The following is an 18894-nucleotide window of genomic DNA, read 5'->3' as shown; positions in this document are numbered from 1 at the left end:
CGCCCTTTTCCCTGTCTTCAGAAGCCAAAACAGAGGAAGATTGGAAAATTTGAAAGAATCCTACGTTTATTTCACAAGTCAAGTGCCACACTATGTACCTTCAATCAGTGTTTTGAGAATCGTTCAAGGCAGTGAAAACGGAAGTCGTATACATTGAAAACAGACTAACGGACTGTTCCATCGGATGTGGTGCGGCTCGTAGGACGTTATTAATTATTGATGATTAGTTTTATTTCCTATTTGTCCTTACGGAAAAACACTACTGCAAGAACAGATAGGAATAAAGAGTAAAGATTATAATAAGTAATATTAATAATAATCATAATACTACAGTAATCATAAGAGTAATTAAAACGTTCTCGTGTCTTGAAATCTCGGCATACTTCTGTCTATGTTTTCTAATAGTGCAGTTACGAGGTTTTTAGATGCACGGCCTATTTGCAAACGTCTCTGCTTTTTCGTAGTCTTCAGTGGCCTAAATAGAGGTTGATTGGAACAATTCTACGTTTATTCCGTCACGAGCCACACTAGCCTGGGTCAGAGTTTCGATAATCTTCCAAAGCAGTGAAAACGGAAGCCGAGTACTCTAGCAACCACTCTAGAGCCAAGGTAGTATGGTACCTAACGAAGGAATAAATAGATGATTGTTCCAATCAGGCTCTATTTTAGCTTCCGAAGACGGCGAAAAAATTCTAAATGTCAGGGAAATAAAAGTCCCATCTAAAAAAATCCTCGTAGACACACTATTAGAAAATATAATAAAGAGTTCACTCAAGAGAAAACTATAAAAGGTGAAGCTACAACTGCATACCACGGTAAACAGAAAGTAGCAGAAGTAAAATATTGTAAGAGTGAACAGACAATGAAAGATAATATGAAGAGGACGTGAATGATGACGTAAAAGAAAGTGAGTTACCAAAAAAGAGGTTAACAACAACAAACACAGTAGAGTCCGTATTGATGTGTTTGCAGCGGAGGTAGAGATATTGGTCGATACGGTACTGATACGGTAGCTACGGCGCCTTTTCGTAGAGAGACCCACAACTGTAGATCACAAGAATGCGGTGGAGAAATTGTGACCGGCGAGAGCGGGTAAGAAAGGGAAATGTACGACAAGTGGTAGTTTAATTTGATGCAGAAAGGCAGATATGTGGTACAGACTGCTGAGAAGAAGCTGGGAGAAGTAAATAAACACCGCCACTTACAGTAGTTGCAACAGCATTGTAGGATTTTCGTAGTGGATTCGTTCATTGATCTAACATGACCTCTTGGCAACCCACGGCTGCTGGGTCAATGTCGTCGTTGTGGTGGGTGTCGGTGGTTTTTCGCAACGCAGCCGACGTTTGTCTCCGAGATTTTGACGAGGTAAGTTCAGATACATACTTACTAGCGCTGCAAAATTGTTTTTTTTTGTTTTGCTTTGCCGTCATCGACAGATATTGTCAGACGCACTGTCCTTTAATTTTCGCATATTAAATACTTAGGATTCATTGTTTCGCTTGATCCAAAATTGGCACTGATCTTTTCATTAACCGCTTTTTAACGTTTCGGCGTTATTGCCTTTGTCAGAGTCGGGAAATGTGAGAAACAAATAGGAGATTTGTCCTCTTAAACACCTCATCCTGCAGAAAACACTTACCCAAGGACCAACAGTGCTGTCGCTAGTGATTGCAGGCGGGTCAAAACGACATGAAGCACGGTGCAGTTGCGTAAGCGGTTGCGCTTGAAGCGGCGCGGTGGAGACAGCGGTTGGAATCGAGGTGGGACCATCGCGAACTGCAGCAGTAAACGGTAGTAGCAGGGGTCCTCACTCGATCCTAACCGCTACGCTCCACCGCACCGCTTCGAACGCAACCGCTTACACAATTGCGCCGTGCTTCATGTTGTTTTAACTCAACTATACCTCTTGAGAATTGTAACGTAGCAGACTACCTGCTACCACAACTATCAGTCACAAGAGATTTGTAAGACCACAGTTTCCTCTGCGAGCATGGTTAAACCATACAGTAAGTTGGTAAAAAATCTTTTTCTTGTTGCGTTCATCATTCCATATTGTATTTTTTTTATTGACGCTTCGTTCTTTCGAACGTCCCTGTTTCCTTGGGAGGAGAATTACAATCAACTGCTAGGTCATCGATTGGACGCGGTCGAATCGAAAATTTAGGAGGGTAGGGCAGGAAACCGAATATTTTACGGTGCTATAGGATCGATGGCGCCGTTTCTCTTGCGTTGATTGCTGTCACGACGAATATTTCACCTGTTCAATAGGCTGCAGTTGACCATATCGGTCATAATCAAAAACCCAATCTAGCTAATTTGCTGAGTAGTGGGATTAAAATCGCAGTCTTGATCCAGTATTTTCTAATTCTTGACTCTTATATTTTTCCACAGCTATTACTGGCACTCATTCCGTCTTTATCTATAATCCACAGTTCTACCGCTTACCGCTACTTCTACTAGTAAAATAAGACTTAGACTCATGATATACTTCACGACGTGAGCGACCCAGGGTTTCTCACTGGAAAAGGCTAACTGCCTAAGGACAATTATACTTAGTTTCGGTTTCTTTGCCCAGTGAAGCAACTCTGCTGGAGGCATCGCTAGGGTACAAGATATGTGATCTTCCTTTCGCGCGCATAAAATCTCAGAGGTGCTGCTGTTTAAAATTCGTTAACGACTAGTTAAGATCGCATGGTAACCGTGAACGTCGGAGCAAAAAAGGTGAATCTGAATTACAAGCTCTATTCTACAATTTTCTTAGAAGGACGGAAGAAAAAGTGCACTTCCCTTTTAAAATACAGAAGAAACAGAATACTTCCTTTGGAATAAACAATTTCATCTGGACATCAATAATAACAACAACAATGAACAATATGATACAACAAATCAAACAAAAATTCAAGATGGTCTACTTTCCAGCCAGTTTGTTATGTGTAACTGTAGATTCTTTGGTGTTAACGTTAGTTGGCGTTTCTGAAAATACAAAGGAATAGAGCAGTTAAATCTCATGGAGTTTGTGATTGCCAAGATCGATTCTGGCGCTGTGGAAAGTGTGCGGAAAAAATATCAGTGATTTAACAAGGAAACGATTTTCTTTTCCAAAAAAACTGTACCTGCAAATACTTCTCTATATCTTCCATGTATTTCATATCTACTTGTGAATATCCTCCACCATCTTCTGTTTCGCGCTCTAATAAGACCCATGGCTTCCTGAAAGCAAATACGAATGTAGTTCACAAGTTTTCTTTCTAAGAAAATATGGGCAATAAATTATGTAGGTGGTCGGGTGTGCCTCATCTTGAATTCGTCTTGAATTCTTGAATGATCTCGAATTTTGTTTTTGAAAAGAAACGAATTTGAAGTTTATCCTGTTTAAAGTTTCTTAGCATTAGTAGGTTATTGCAAGTTTGAATTTGTATTGAAGTTTTGAAGTCGATGAACTTTAAAACTAAAAGCTGATAAAACCTGACGAAGTGTGTATCATCATGTGACTGTCCTCCTGGTTAAGCTAACAAGGCATACAGCTCTTTCGGTAATGTTTACGTTGATAGAACGACCTACCGTAATTGACTGAGATAAGACTAAATGACATCTACCGCAAGAAAGAAAAGTATACCAGGTTTTTACGACGAGATTTGAAAATTATGGACACCACATAAAAACGAATATTTGGATACTCGTGCTTGAGTACTAAAGAAGTAGTGAGATGCAAGGTTTTTTTCGCCTTAACAATCGTCTCTTTTTCTCCTATGTCTATCCATCCTAGTTTCTTTTCTCCTTTTCTTTTTTTGAAAAAAAAACTAGCCGATACTTACACAGATGTCAGCTGCGGGTTCAACTTATGGGGACCAGTAGACGGCACGGAATGAAGAATATTGTGCGCGAATTGGTTCAGCGAACGGTGTCTCCGCTGAAAACCAGAAAAACTGCGAGATAGCCGCAAACATGGATGAAAAAAGGATTACCCTCGTCAACATCTTCAACTCAGTTCGCACATTACTGCTCAGAGCATTGGAAACATCTGGATCATCAATGTCGGAGCGAAAAACTCCACCTGCTCCTCCTTCTGCATCATCTTCTTCGACTAACTGTACAAGTTTAGAGTGCGCCTATAGGAATATTCATGAGTCTTTCACAAAAAAAGTACCAATGAAATAAAAGCGGATAGAAACACACAATGAAAAAACTTCGAACAAGTGCAACCAAACACAGTGCTGATGGATCATCCATAACAGTTGCTATGCTTAGGAGACGTTTCACGAAAGCGGCAACTCGAGATAAAGGTAGCTGAAAACTTAGAAATGAAAAACCAATTCCTCAGAATTTAGGCTGAAATTAAAAGCTGTACCTGTTTCCGCCGTTCGTTAATCATTAAATCAAGCGCTTTCGAAACAACAATCATTTGCTTCTTTCGTAGATCTAAACCAAGAACGGCAAAAGTGAAAACCTTTGCTAACTGCACTTCTTTTTACCTGGCCTTCTTTCGAATGGCAATTGATTAAGAACGCGATAAACTGATCGATAAAATCGAGAAGGGTCAACATTCAAAAGCTGTCCATCACCGGAAAGAATCACAAATACGGTATTGATACAATATAATTGGTCGAGAAGGCGAAGATGCTATAAAATACAGAAATTTCTAATCACTAACGGAATAAAAGAAGCATAGTAGAGGCCGCCGTACCTCTTTATCTACGAGACCTTCCATGGTAAGCACGATATCCTCGAAAAATTCGACACCAAGTAAATGTGCGAACTTGTTGAGGCCCTCTAGTACAGGTTCTAGCAGTGCAACGTTGGGCACTCGTTTTAAGACTGAGAAATAGCATTGGAAAACGTATTTCATTGTTTCAGTAGCCTGAATGAATGAAAGAATAAAAATAACAGTGAGGTTATAAACGAAACAGGAAGTGGAAGAGTCACGTGTAGAATTCAAAACGTAAGGCAATTTTAGAAAACGGACACGAATTAAAGAAAAAGAAAACTGAAATAGAATACAACTTACTGTTTTCACTTTTGTGGACAACGTTTCTGCAGCATCCAACTCCTTGAGATCAGCCTCTAATTTGTCGAGTTGCTTTTTGTACTAGAAAAGGAAAACATGCAAACTGATACAAGACAATAAACACAGCAACAAACAACATCACCTTTCTGGCAGTTTTATTTGCCTTTTCCTTTTTGATAAGCGCTCTTTTAGCAAAAATCCTTCCTTTTCCAGATTTTTTATCTTCGTTTTTAACCTCCTGAAACAACGCATACACGTATCTTCCGCACTTTCAGAAACAACTGGACTTTGATGTTTTCTATGTCTAAATATGTCGATAAGTCTGAAGAAAGAAAAAAGAAACGCGAAGAACCTACTACACACATATTTAAACAGTTTCACAGTTTAAAAAGGAAAGCAATTATACAGACTACGTGGCTCTGTCAAGTAATAAAAAAGGCTTCGAAGATTTTTTTTAGTATTAATACGAGCAAACCTAAGATTACACATGTGCATGAAATTTCCAAAACTTTAAATAGCAATGGCTTTTAATCTCACAAACTGAGTGTGACAGAAAAAATGAAAAAAAAATAAACTTGACAAACCTTGATGTTCAGGAAAAGGAATGTTGCAATGAGGGATGGAGGAACGTGCCCTTTTCTTTTTGTTACAAGTGACGCAATACTACGAGCTCCAAAAAGAGAGATTCGCAGATGGAGATCTTCCCGAAAAACTTGATGCAACGTAGTGCATACTTCAGAAACGACCTCAACAGTAATAACTAAGGTCCACTCACATAGACGATATGAAATTCACGTACTGTTTGGTCTTTGCTTAGAGAGAGGCGAATAAGCGTTGAGAGGATATTTGTGGCGTAGTTAAAGTGTGGAGCAGAAATCACTAGTCTACTCATCGCCTTCAAACACAGCATCCCTAATTTGTAGGTGAAAGAGTTCTCATCCAATTTTCGGCCTTTCACGTTAAGTTCTTGAAAAGAAATGTCATTAGAAAACACAAGGTTGGATGTTTTAAAAAAAGAGACTAACACACTTCCTGTCATTTTTTCACAGAACTGCAAAAATTTCAGATAGTATCGCAACAAAGACTCCTCATAGGTTTGCAGCTTCTTCGTTTCTTTTTTAACCTTCTGCTGTTTCTCCTCTGCGGTAAGCTCACGAATGGAATACCCAGGAATGATGTCGATAAGAACCTTCAAAATGATGATCGCACAAGGGTTAATCATTATTATTCAAACCACATACCTGTAACATGCTGACCAGCGCTAGTTTTTGGACAGTTTCTCGAACCAAGGAATGTACCTTCTCACCCTGACACAGACGGAAAAGATCACGTAATTTGTAGATCTAAACGAGATGTTGGTGATTTTGCAATTCATAAACAAACTATTTTTATGAATTGATAAATATGAAATAAATATAACATATGGTGAATTTCTTCTTTTCTCGACACTACTTGAATTAACTTACATTTTCCTGTGGGTTAGTAAGAAGCTGATGAGCAAATGTAGATATAGTTTGTTTAAATTGATCAATCAGTTCTTTCCGTTTAGCTAGCAGCTCCGAGGCACTCAAACTGGAGAAGTCCTAAATCAGTAGCCATACAACAGACCAATAACGACTAATAAATGTACTCAGAGGGGTAGGATCACGACAAAGACCTACTTCCATTTCTGGTTTCGCCTCTTCTTCATTTTCTTGTTCTTGTTCTTCTTCTTCTTCCTCATCGGAAGGGTATTCATCCTTTGCACGAGTCGGTCGCAGAAGGGTTCCGTCCTTGCAATAATTACGTATGACCGGTAAATATATCCTACATTTATTCTCCATACTACCTTAAGTTTGATGGGTAGCATTTCCTCTACATTATCATTAAGCTGTCCTTGAAATTTCCTTCGTTTTGCTTCAATGTCGTCAGCGTCGTCCATCTCTCCATCATCATTGCTTGCATCTTCATGCTCTGGATTGAGATCGGAAGTGAATGGAGAAATAAAAAAAGAAATAAAGTAGACTAAACTACACGAAGTTCAACTTTTCTTGTCTACTCTATTTACTTTGGTTATGTCTCCTCTTTGCTCCTGCAAAGGCACTGTTTTCCCAATCGATATCGGCATCCAACATGTCCAAAGGAAGATTTTCCTCAATCTCTTCATCAAAATGCGCTTCACGATCGGCAATCCAATCATCTTCCACCTAAGCATAGGCTGAACTTCTAATGAAGAAACATTCCAAAAATTAAAGCTAACATACAGTAGAAAAGAGATAAGCTACAACTTTTTCTTGGTTTCGTTTGAAGAAAAGCTTTAACGATTCTAATAAAACCGTTACTCGACGATTATATGGCGATTTTTACAACAAGATATTTCTATTCCGACCGCAAAAGCGCTAACAGAAGAATTTAAGTCAGAAAATATCGAAAATAAACAGTGGTAACTTATGGTACTGATTGTGAACGATAGCAACTTTTTTTCTTTTCAAAGGGTACAACAAAGATTGACTATGATTCTAATTGAAAGAAGACAGATCCAATCCACCAAAAAAAATAATATCTTTTTATTTTTATGCACTCTAACTATTCCCGCAGTACTCAAAGTATCTTCCATGTTCTATCATGAATATATAAGCAAGATTAAATGCAATATTGTCTGGAATTACCAGGACTACTTCATCAAAACATAAGAAAAGAGAATCCTCACGTTAACAGCTCGTTTTCGTGAATCCTTCGACCTTCTTGCTTTAATATCCTTCAACCCTTCAATCACATTACGAGACAACTTCTTTTTCTTTGCTAAACGGTTCAACTTCTTCGTCGTTTTCCTCGTATGTGAGGTTTTCATCATCCTCAGCTTTTCTTCACGAGAAGCCGAGGCGAACCCCATCCTGTCCTAGAAATGTGTGATCAAAGAACCTTCGGATTCCTTATCCCCTCAAAGTGACACAGCCATGACAATTCAAAGCGTTAAAAAGAAACAACTCTGAAAACGATATTGTGGTGAAACAGGGCGAGAAAAAAAACTTAAAATGGGCGTGTCATCCTAAAGGACGTCTCTTTGTCGCTCGTGTCAAGACCATTTACCTACAGTAATCAATGACGAAATTTCGAGATAGGCGGTCGCCCCTTGAAGTGTATGTGATTTTTAAGCAGTACAACTCTGTGTGTAGGTTTGTGCTGTGTTTAGTTTTTTACTATTTGTGTGTACGCACTTTTGTAACTTCCCGCTCTTGGTGGATCTCCTGCAGGTGTTGTTTTATGTTGGTGGAACCTCCGGACGTGGTACTTTGACTTGTGTCTCTCTTTTTCTGTTTTTTTTTTCGTTTGGCGTCATCCATGTATTAGAAATTAGAGGGGGTTTATGCCAGTTCGGCTTAAGAAAGATTTTCTAGGTAACCTCTACAGCAAGATGCTGATTCCGGCCGCTAGAACATTTTTCAGTGCTTCCGCAGCCTGTAGTCGTGTAATCGCACGAACTTCGTATTTGAATGGAATCTCGCAAAGGTTCAAGTAAGTACATCATACTTCTTATATTTCAGCTCTTCATTTTTCAATTTCTCCGTGGAGAAATTTCGTGTAATCGAAGATCTTTGTAGGTCTGATGCAATCCGTGGTGCAGTGATTGGTATCGATTTGGGGACAACAAACTCCTGCGTTGCTGTGATGGAGGGAAAGCAGGCAAAGGTCTGTTACAATCATAGTAGTTTGTTACTATGGAACATGTCTAGTATTTCATCATTTTGTATTGGTTAGGTTAAATTATTTTCCAAGATAAGAAGTACTCTTTATACTGTTATTTATACTTCTTAATATTCTCCTTAATGTTTTTTAAGTGGTGCAAAGATGAGAATATCCTAAGCATCAATAAAAATTCCATTAAGCAACAATGGGAAATAAATAAAACAGCAACCTTTCTTTGTCTTCTTAGTTCTTTCAAGTCGAGTAAGTCGGAGGAAACAATAAAAACAATAAATACAGTATTTTAACTTTGTTTTTACTGTGCTTTCCTCGCACTTCCAAAAGCTGTAGGCTCGGTTTCATTCCGGTGCTAAGTAGATAACCACTGAAGTGAAGCTGAGCTTCCAGCTCCGCTCACTTCATCCGTCATCCGAAGCACTAGGAAGTTGGTTACTAGTTGTTGTTGGTTGTTGTTGTTTGTTGTTAGTTGGTGTTCTTAGTTGCCTTAGCCTACTTGTCATAGATCTTCTAAGACTAATACTTAGGTTTTAGGACTAACTTAGTTATTCTGTTGCAGAAATAAGAGTGCGATTGAGTGCCCCTCACTACGTTTCGAATGCTCTTCTTCCGACATGACGTTGAACCTCAGCACGATGACACAGATTATTGATTTTTGATAAGACGTACACGAGTTGGCAGTTGATGGTTTTGTCGGCTTTTAGCTTTCTAGCTAACTTTGTAGCGTATCACTTTCTTCAGAGCTTAAATGGGGCTCGCCTTCATTTGCGCGATTCACTGTAGGACTTCTCATGTGAGGCCAAAATTCGCGTATCGACGATTCTCGTTTTGCGCCTAAGTGGGTTGAATTCACTACGACTCAAGATTCCAACCCACCTTAGTACGAATGCAGCAGAGCTGTTGCGGACGTAGGTGCGGTTAGTGAGGAGCCGGACTTTCTTTAGGTGAAGAGGGTCATGGGGTGCAGCTCAAGTGATGAAGATCCTTTTGCCAACCATTCAAATGTGAAGGAGTCTTTTCGCCAACCGTCCAAAAGTGAAGGTGTCAGCGTACCGACTCTGAATGTCGGATGTATGATTGCGGATGGTTCGCAAACATAATCCTTTCCAGACCTCGTGTAAATCCGGATAGGTTGGATGTCAGGATCTTCTGCTGCGGAGCAAATGATTTAGGTTAATGTAGTGCAGACGTCGTGTAGTCGATTCTGAACTGATTTGTGCTCCGAATTTGATTTTTGGCACTCGTAGTATTCTGAATTCGTAGCTCGATTCTGAATTCGTAGGTTGCTTTTCCTTTCACTTGTCAGTGAGAGCATGTTATCTGTTGAGGAATCAAAAAAAAAAAAAAAAAAACGCTTTCTTTGTTTCTACTCTGCGTTCAAAAAGCGGCGGTAGAGATGTGGTGCATATGTGATAGTATTATCCAAGTTCGCAAACGCAATTGTAGTAACTCGGTTCTCTCTTGATCTTTTCTTAAATTTTTATGAGAGTGTTGAATTTACACCTGCAACGATGGATCTCCACATTGGCTGAACCTTTTATTTACAGGTTATAGAAAATGCAGAAGGAGTTCGAACCACTCCATCAACTGTGGCATTCACAAAAGACGGGGAACGATTAGTAGGAGCTCCTGCTAAGCGCCAAGCTGTCACTAACCCTCAGAATACTCTTTATGCAACGAAGAGATTAATCGGTAGAAGGTTCGAAGATGCTGAAGTACAGAAAGATGTGTGAGTTGATCTCATTCTGTTTTTTTTTCATCCAGATATGCGAAGTTTTTAGACGATACTCAATGTTATGTATTGTTCAGGAAGATTGTACCATTTAAAATTGTAAAAGCTAGCAATGGAGACGCTTGGGTAGAGGCACAAGGCAAAATGTATTCCCCATCGCAGGTTTGTAGACAAAGTCTCCTAAGTAGCGAGTTGCAGATAACATCCAAACAATTTTTGAAAACTTTAGGTTGGAGCCTTCGTGTTGATGAAAATGAAAGAGACAGCTGAGAATTATCTCGGGACATCCGTACACAATGCTGTTATTACTGTCCCAGCATATTTCAATGATTCACAAAGACAGGTTTGCTGCCCATTCGATTTACTTCTGACTACTTTATTTCTACAAAAAATTTTGAATATTGGTTGTGTTCAGGCCACAAAAGACGCAGGTCAGATTGCTGGATTGAACGTTCTCCGTGTTATAAACGAGCCTACTGCTGCTGCTCTTGCTTATGGTTTAGAGAAGACCGAAGACAAAATGTGAGTAGTTTTTTTCTACGAATACATGTTCGAGATAGGAAATTTGCTAGGTTTTTTGTTCTTTGCTCTCTTATCTGTATACAATTTTTATTGTCGTTGCAGTATCGCCGTCTATGACCTTGGTGGTGGCACTTTTGATATTTCTGTGCTAGAGATCCAGAAGGGTGTTTTCGAGGTCAAGTCGACTAATGGAGATACCTTCCTCGGTGGAGAGGACTTCGATCATGCGCTCGTCAACCACCTTGTTGCAGAATTCAAACGAGAACAAGGTGTTGATCTAACAAAGGTACTCCTATGTTTCATTTGTTGAATGTCAGATTCAGCAGAGACGAAGCGTATACAGATGTGCGCTAAGACAAAGTTTCCACAATCTGCTTGTGAAGGGATGAATTCTATTAATATAATGCGTATAATGTGTAGGTTTCCGCTTCACATGTATTTTTGGGAAAGGTAAATACAAGCCGAAAATGCGTTCATTGAAACATCTGCTTCCCCTAATCGTTCATACTTTTGTGCTGTGGAGAACAAGCTTTTTTCTTCATCTACTTATCCCTTTTAGTTGATTTGTTTGGTTGCAGAGCCAGATAAACTAAATTTGCGCTGAGCTTTTCTCCTATCCTCTCATAAAGATCGCTTTTTTGCTATTTGCTGCGCTGGGCCACCTTCCTTCCTTCACTTCGTCCTGTATTATATCACAGAGTGATTATAACATACCCTGCCTTGGCATAAATGCAATTCACAGGTATATAGATGTTTTGGCTAGCTACACACTTCTTAGAGCGCAACATGTTTGGCTTTAACCAGCACGGAGAAGCAGTTTTTAGTGAAAAAACTTTTATAATGATTTGAACTAGCGGTGCTCTTATGTGGGCTTCCAGATTTCGTTTGCCGTTTTTTTTTCATTCCTTTTCAATTACATACGTTTAGAATACACAAAATATTTATTCTTTCCTTAGCACGTCTTGAGAAGTGAACATGGATCCGTGAACACAAAAGAGTAGTAGTTTCCAGTTGGGGTGAAAGACACACTAAACTTTTTGTGATACCTTTGGTTAGCAAACAGTGTAGATAGTTGACGGATATTGCCGAGTATCTACATTGTTTGCGTTCCAGTCAACAGGCAAGTCCATTATTCTGTTGGAAGAGAAAAGAACTAATATACTTTTATTGCTCAAAAGGTGCGTCAAACCTACTTTTATTCAGGATCCTATGGCTATGCAACGGCTTCGCGAAGCTGCTGAAAAAGCGAAATGTGAATTGTCGTCCACAACACAAACCGATATAAATTTGCCTTACCTTACTATGGACGCGTCTGGACCTAAACACATGACAATGAAGTTGACTCGGTGTGTTTGTTGGTGTTCTGCTGTTTTGAGTTTAATTGAAGAAGTAATTTTATTTTTAGGGCCAAATTCGAGCAACTTGTGGGTGATCTCATCAAGCGCACCATAGATCCGTGCCGAAAAGCTATGCATGATGCTGAGGTCGGTGCAAACAGTTGAAAAATTTGAAGTAAATGCTCATGGAAAGTTATTTAATTTAGGTGAAACCATCAGAGATCTCTGAGGTTCTCCTTGTGGGAGGAATGACGCGTATGCCAAAAGTACAGCAAACCGTGTTGGAGGTCTTCGGAAAGTCTCCATCGAAGGCTGTGAATCCAGATGAAGCTGTTGCAATGGGTGCCGCTATCCAAGGAGCTGTTCTTGCTGGTGACGTCACTGATGTTCTTCTTCTCGATGTTACCCCGCTTTCGCTGGGAATTGAAACGCTCGGAGGTGTCATGACTAAGCTGATTTCTCGTAATACCACCATCCCCACCAAGAAAAGTCAGGTGAGGAAATTTCTGTAAACATCTTTGTCCGATTTGTTTTGTCTTTTATATAAATTTCCCTACTCAATCAGGTTTTCTCCACTGCTGCTGATGGACAAACTCAAGTGCAGATCAAGGTGTGCCAGGGTGAACGTGAAATGGCAAATGACAATAAACTCCTTGGACAATTCTCACTGGTAGTGTATTATGCATGAAGTATTCGTTAACACCATTATTTCAATTTTCCTTTGCCAGGACGATCAAATTTAGGTTGGCATTCCACCTGCCCCTAGGGGTGTTCCACAGATTGAAGTTACTTTTGACATTGATGCTAACGGAATCGTAAACGTGTCTGCCAAGGATCGTGGAACCGGAAAGGAACAGCAGAGTGAGTCCATTCTTTTCTTGCTAGTACTTCCTCTAATACTTTAATTGTTTTCAGTTGTTATCCAGTCATCTGGAGGACTTTCTAAGGACCAAATCGAAAACATGATTCGTGAAGCTGAGAAGAATGCTGCTGAAGATGCTAAGAAGAAGGAGTTGGTTGAGGTTAGTTTCTGATCTTCACTGAAGTGTAACTTCTGGTCCCAGAGATTGATGTGATTTTTCTTCCAGGTTTTGAATCAAGCTGAAAGCATTATTCATGACACCGAAAGCAAGATGACTGAGTTTGCTGACCAATTACCCAAGGAAGAAGTCAGCACATTGTAATTCCGATGTAATGTAGATTATCTTTCACAGCTGATTTTCCAGTCCGAAGCTCTCAAGAAAAAGATTGAAGAGACAAAGACAATTTTGGCAAACAAGGACAACGAGAAGCCAGAAACTATCAAGGAAGCAGTTAACTCACTTCAACAGCAGTCGCTCAAGCTGTTTGAGGTATGCAGTAAAATATATTTTCTAGGGGACTAAACGAGTTCTTTGCCGAGCGCCTGATATGTAGAGACATACAATCAATTATCGAATGAAAATCCATTCTGTTGTCTCTATGGCTCCGAGAATTCGAAAGATACTATTACTCTCCTGCAATCATTAATTTATTTACAGTTAATAATATATACGGTTCCAAATTTTGATCAGAAAGCAAGAGTTCTTCTTTGGCTAACCTGTCTGTTTATGTGCAGTTCAATGGAGATTCTTTGATTTATAGGCCGCATACAAAAAGATGGCTGAGAAGAATGCTTCTGGAACGTCTGACGCCCAGGAGGCGAAGACCGCAGAAGAGCCGAAGAAAGAGCAGAACTAAGCTAGTACAGTATTATTTTCTGCTTCAACAATTAATCATCTCTGCCATTGTAGTTTGTTCTAGGTAGTTAACTTAGTTTGTTGTCTGTTGATTTTCTCTTTTTTTTTCTCTTGCGGTTCACCCACGCCCCCAAGGTGGTCGTTGTGGTAGCTGGTTCGATTCTCCAGGCATTTCCTGGTAATAAACGTGCGCCAAAAGGTCAAAACCTGTTTGGTATGTTGCGTAGAATAATTAAGCGCTACATATCAAAAGCATTCAGTTTGAACGAGATGCTTGCGGCGGAATGTTCGGTATTTGTTGAATTGTTGCGTCCCAAGCGACGTTCGTTGTTCTCATGTGAATTGTTGAATTTTTCACTGATTGGAACCAGCAATTCCATCTCGGTTCCATACAGCTTTGGTGTCCTTGAGTTAACCATAGATCTTATGTATAGAATTTCCATCATATATTATGTCATTTACATTTTTGTTAGATATATTTTGTTTATAGAAGCGACTAAACATTTTTCTGAATTCTTTCATTTTCCTGAGTTGTATCGGCAAGGCTTACATGGAGTTGCAATGCGTTTGCATGCAGATGGAGTGAACGTATCCACGCATACGTTTTTCCGAGGGCATTATCACCGGTATTAAGCGAATGCTCAGTTTTTCTGGTTTCTTCTAGTTTTGTCTGCATATCTGATAGTTTCTCAAATCACGAAAACAAATGGGAATTCCAGTCCTATTATTTTTGTTGAGGCAATGAATCATCTAAATGATCGACACTCCACTAGGGTAGTATTCTATTTTTGGAGGCTATGTCTTCCTTCTCTTTCTCCTATTAACTTTGGTAGGGCACCAAATTATTTGGTTATTTACAGTTATTCCGGAATTAAGAGTTTGACTGAGTGCATCCCCTCTCGAACTACACTTTAGCCGAAGATATTTTTTCTCCAATATTTTGGATCTTTGTCTAGATCAGCTTGGTGAAGATATACTAAGAAAGAAAAGATACTCACGTATGGGATCTCTGCTATGGCTACATTCACAACGGGCATATATCTGTTAATTTATGAACAGTAAGCACCACAAAAATGCGTGGATTTTATGGTTTGTCCAAGGTTCAGTCATGCGTTTGCGTCACGATGTTGGCACATATTTGCTCTTCTGATCAGCGGTGATGAGTACTTTCATCGAGCAGTTGTCTACTGTTTGTTGTTTGTTTTTCTTCTGTTCCGGTTTTTCTTCATCCGTTTGTTTTATTATGTTCTGGATTGGAGCTTTGCCATAGGGCTTGAGAAACTGCCTGTCAGCTACGAAGAATTGTGTAAGATGTGAAATTGCGGCTATAACACTGAAAGTGTAATGAGTCAGATTTTGTCACCCAATGAGAGTGCTTGCAGTCAGAATCAGAAGTTTCCTTTTATCCCTCGTTTTTCGTTGGAACTTTTTAAAACGAACTGATCTCTAGGCAGTTACAGTAGGATTGAAGCAGGGCACAGTTGCGTAAGCGGCGCGGTGGAGGAAGCGGTTGGGATCGAGGTGGGACAATCGCGAAATGCAACGAAGAATAGTGCTAGCAGTGTTCCTGCCTCCATCCCAGCTAATTTCTCCACCGCGCCGCTTACGCAATTGCACCGTGCTTGTTATCGTTTTGACTCTACTATGTGGGATTAAAGTGTTGTTTTTCGTTCCTACTTCTAATTCTGGGATTCTATGGAGTAAGTATAAGATTTGCAACCATTCTGAACTTAAGAATAGTTGAGAAGCTTCTGCGCAAATGCTAATTATATTCTGCTTATTTTTGGAGACGGCTGTCAGATTTTGACGGTCGACCTGAAATATTTACGTGATTATTTCTTAGCTTTAATGCATCATGTGTAATTGATAGTAATGCGTTTGGAATGTTAATTTTTCCTCCACACATTCCTGGCATGTTTCAGGTATTATTCTCGTTCTCCGCTCAATATCACTCCTGCTCTAATTTTTTGGATTCATATTACTTTATCTGCTATTATTTTTTATTTTCCATTTATTCGTCTGCTTCTTTCACTTGGACCATCCCAATTTGGAACAAACATAAATTTAATTTAAAACTTCGAATGAAATTCTGTGGTATGCATATTTGGTTGCTTTGATGTGCACTTTTTTGCATCCATAAGCAATATTGGTGAGAGAGGATGGGTGGACAGACGTAAACAGACACAGACAGAAAAGTAGTGGAAGCAGATGGCAGGAGTGTGGGTGCAGCTGTTTATGAAAGAAGCGTGGTGAAGAAAATTTTAAAATGAACAGTAATCTTCTCAGGAAAATGAATTTTGTTCTACATTGAATAATTTTTGACTCAACTTCTTAAATATCTTCAGCAGAATGGGAGGGCTGGCGATTTTATTTTCGGCAATAACTTGGAATAAATAAATAAATAAGTAGAACACTTTATTCACTAAGAGCATCAAATCTTGTGAAATATGACGAGTTTCAAGAAGAAAAGTTGAAATGGAAGTTTTGTGGTACATTTCTCTCGCCATGATGCAATTTTTTCCTACAAACTTTGTTTCGTTGTATTTTTCTCAAAATACGCAGCAGCTGAACAAATTTTTCATCGGATTCAAGTTTTTCACTGTTCTTGTGATCTTCTAACGTTTATCAATGGATTGTGGTTGTTCGAGTTCAGTTATTCTGAGACAATGACGTCATTTTTATGAAGAATCTACGGCATTTCAAGTTTATATTGTAAAGAAATTTGATTATATTGTAAAGGTGTATTGTAAAGAATTTTTGATGTGCTAATGTGGATTTTCTCGGGGATGTCGCAAATGTCTATCCCAAGATCTCTCAATGTTTAATTCCAATATTCGATGCTCGCTACTGAGTCGTAAAGAGCTTCTCCTGGATAGGTTTATAACATGGGGAACTTTTTGCCTTTTGTTTGAATCTACTTATTCCAGCAGGTTGCTAAGCGTCGAGGCACCTCTAAGGAAATGATTTTTTTTTGACTAGCTGAGCTCTGAAACGAAATATATGAGTTTGTCTCTGTTATTTTCCAAGTTTGGGTCACATTGACAATATTACATGTAGGAGATCTAATTTGTTAAGCGTTTAACAACTTAGTGTTTGTTCGTTGGTCTGTAAATGATCTTTAATTTCCCGTAGATGTGATTTTGGCCTCACTGTTCTTTCTCTCATGTGGTTTACACCGGACGTTGAGCTCCGCCCTTTCGGAAGAAGGAGCTATTACGTCGATATGTTCTCGTTCGATCATTTCTCATATCCTACTTACTATTCCATTATCATTGTCATAGAACTGTTTCAACTGTAAATATTTCCTTAGTCATAGACTGATTTATATTCGATAAGGGTAAAGGTGACGTTGGTACGAGCATCGCCGCTGTTCTTGCCACCTGACGTAGGTTTTACGTGTCTCCGAAGACATGTATGTAATGAAGAACGCCGACGTTTACAGCTAAGCATTTGTGGGCTACTTGCGGACGATTTTGTTGTTGTTTCATCATCTATTTGAATTGATTAATGTTTTAATAACAAGATTATAAAATTTGCTGTATTCGAACTGGAACTTTAGTATAATGGTTGTTTCTGCATTACTGACGAGCGCATATCTACGTGGTGATTGATTGTGAAAGGGAATAATAAACTATGAGGAAGCAATTCTACAATTTTCACTCGCGAACCAAAATCATAACAATCACTTTTCGGTTGCGATATTTTTACAGATCCATAGTGGTTGTGTGATATTCGCAAAACTAGGAAATCATCTTTTCGTTCAGTACACATGCGTTTTTCGGTATTTATCTGCACACAACTGAATTTTGGTATAGCATTATAATGAAATATTGATTATAATCGTTCAATGCATCATTAACGTTCCGACTAGATGAGAGCAGTGGCTGCAATTTATCGCAGACATTTCTAAGTGTTTGAATAATGTCTTCTTTATCTTTTCTGTTCAAAAATCATTTTCCATACGTTTCATACGTGGATTATGCAAACTTTTGCGTTATTCCACGTTGTTTTTCACTTTTTGGGACGTGCACATGTTCAGACTATCTTTATTCTAGCGTGTGTAGAGCTTCTTTTCTTTACAATTACTTCTATTGTTACTGGTTATTCAGACCTGTCGCTATAAGTTCGCACCATCAAGGTAACACAAACTCGACTTTGGCTTTCAGACAAATTTGCTTTTGATGCCGGTGCACGTGAGGAACGACTGTTGCTTGACTGATGTTTCGTTCTGATTGTACAAGCGTTGTTCCCTAATATCATTTATATATGATTCGCGCATCAAAGTGTTCATTTGTTCGTCTCAGATATACTTTAGAAGGGAACGAAAATAGATCTGGAGGTGACCTCAGTTTTCCCCCATCTCACCCTACTAACAAGCTCTGTATCTTCACTTATTTTCATTATCGTGACCCTGCACTTTATATTTTCTAGAGTTTTCTACCTGGTCTAAGCGCACGATGCCGCATCCTTTCTTGCTCTTAAAGTTTCAAATAAATGGAAATCTTTGTTTAAAAAATAGCTTTCCATCAGTCACGAAATACATTTCAATCACTTTGATCTTCCTCCTAATAGAGCTGCTTTTTGTTTTGTTTTCGCCGATGGCGACCTGTTCCTATTGGTTCTTGCTGTTTGTTCATAGTTGTGCAGTTCGCAGGCGCCGATACCTATTATTTTCTTCTATGCATATGTGATCGTGCTTTTTTCTTTTACATTCTTTCTATGCTTGGTACGTATTCCCTCTCCTTGAAATACTGCTCAGCACGACTGCATGACGCGATCATTTTGAAAAGCACAAGTACCGGTGCCCATATGTTCTCGCTCTTGTTAGTGCTTTTCATGAGATGTGTGCTTCGTGTGCTCTTCGTGTTTCGTTTTGATTTACAAGTGTATTTCTAGACG

At 39.1% G+C, this 18894-nt stretch overlaps 2 protein-coding genes across 2 annotated transcripts; one reads left to right on the top strand and one right to left on the bottom strand.

The window, feature by feature from the left end:
- Positions 1-2898: 2898 nt before the first annotated feature.
- On the bottom strand, positions 2899-7877 carry RB195_016248 (uncharacterized protein; the record flags this gene model as incomplete). The annotated part of the gene is made up of 19 exons (XM_064207314.1): positions 2899-2973; positions 3114-3210; positions 3816-3910; positions 3966-4109; positions 4177-4287; positions 4349-4419; positions 4473-4620; positions 4685-4858; positions 5006-5086; positions 5148-5243; positions 5590-5751; positions 5805-5971; positions 6035-6194; positions 6247-6348; positions 6472-6588; positions 6667-6777; positions 6834-6958; positions 7053-7191; positions 7695-7877. The coding sequence occupies 19 exons, from the start codon at positions 7875-7877 to the stop codon at positions 2899-2901; spliced, it is 2358 nt and encodes a 785-aa protein (XP_064063195.1).
- Positions 7878-8399: 522 nt separating this feature from the next.
- Positions 8400-13996, top strand: RB195_016247 (uncharacterized protein; the record flags this gene model as incomplete). The annotated part of the gene is made up of 16 exons (XM_064207313.1): positions 8400-8500; positions 8587-8674; positions 10234-10415; positions 10496-10580; positions 10648-10761; positions 10834-10940; positions 11043-11226; positions 12144-12286; positions 12346-12424; positions 12484-12771; positions 12843-12947; positions 13021-13138; positions 13193-13299; positions 13366-13446; positions 13504-13629; positions 13901-13996. The coding sequence occupies 16 exons, from the start codon at positions 8400-8402 to the stop codon at positions 13994-13996; spliced, it is 2004 nt and encodes a 667-aa protein (XP_064063194.1).
- Between the last annotated feature and the right edge of the window lie 4898 nt (positions 13997-18894).

This window comes from Necator americanus, chromosome V (genome assembly GCF_031761385.1).
Source record: "Necator americanus strain Aroian chromosome V, whole genome shotgun sequence".
NCBI lineage: Eukaryota > Metazoa > Nematoda > Chromadorea > Rhabditida > Ancylostomatidae > Necator > Necator americanus.
This window is presented reverse-complemented; position numbering and strand designations above follow the sequence as displayed.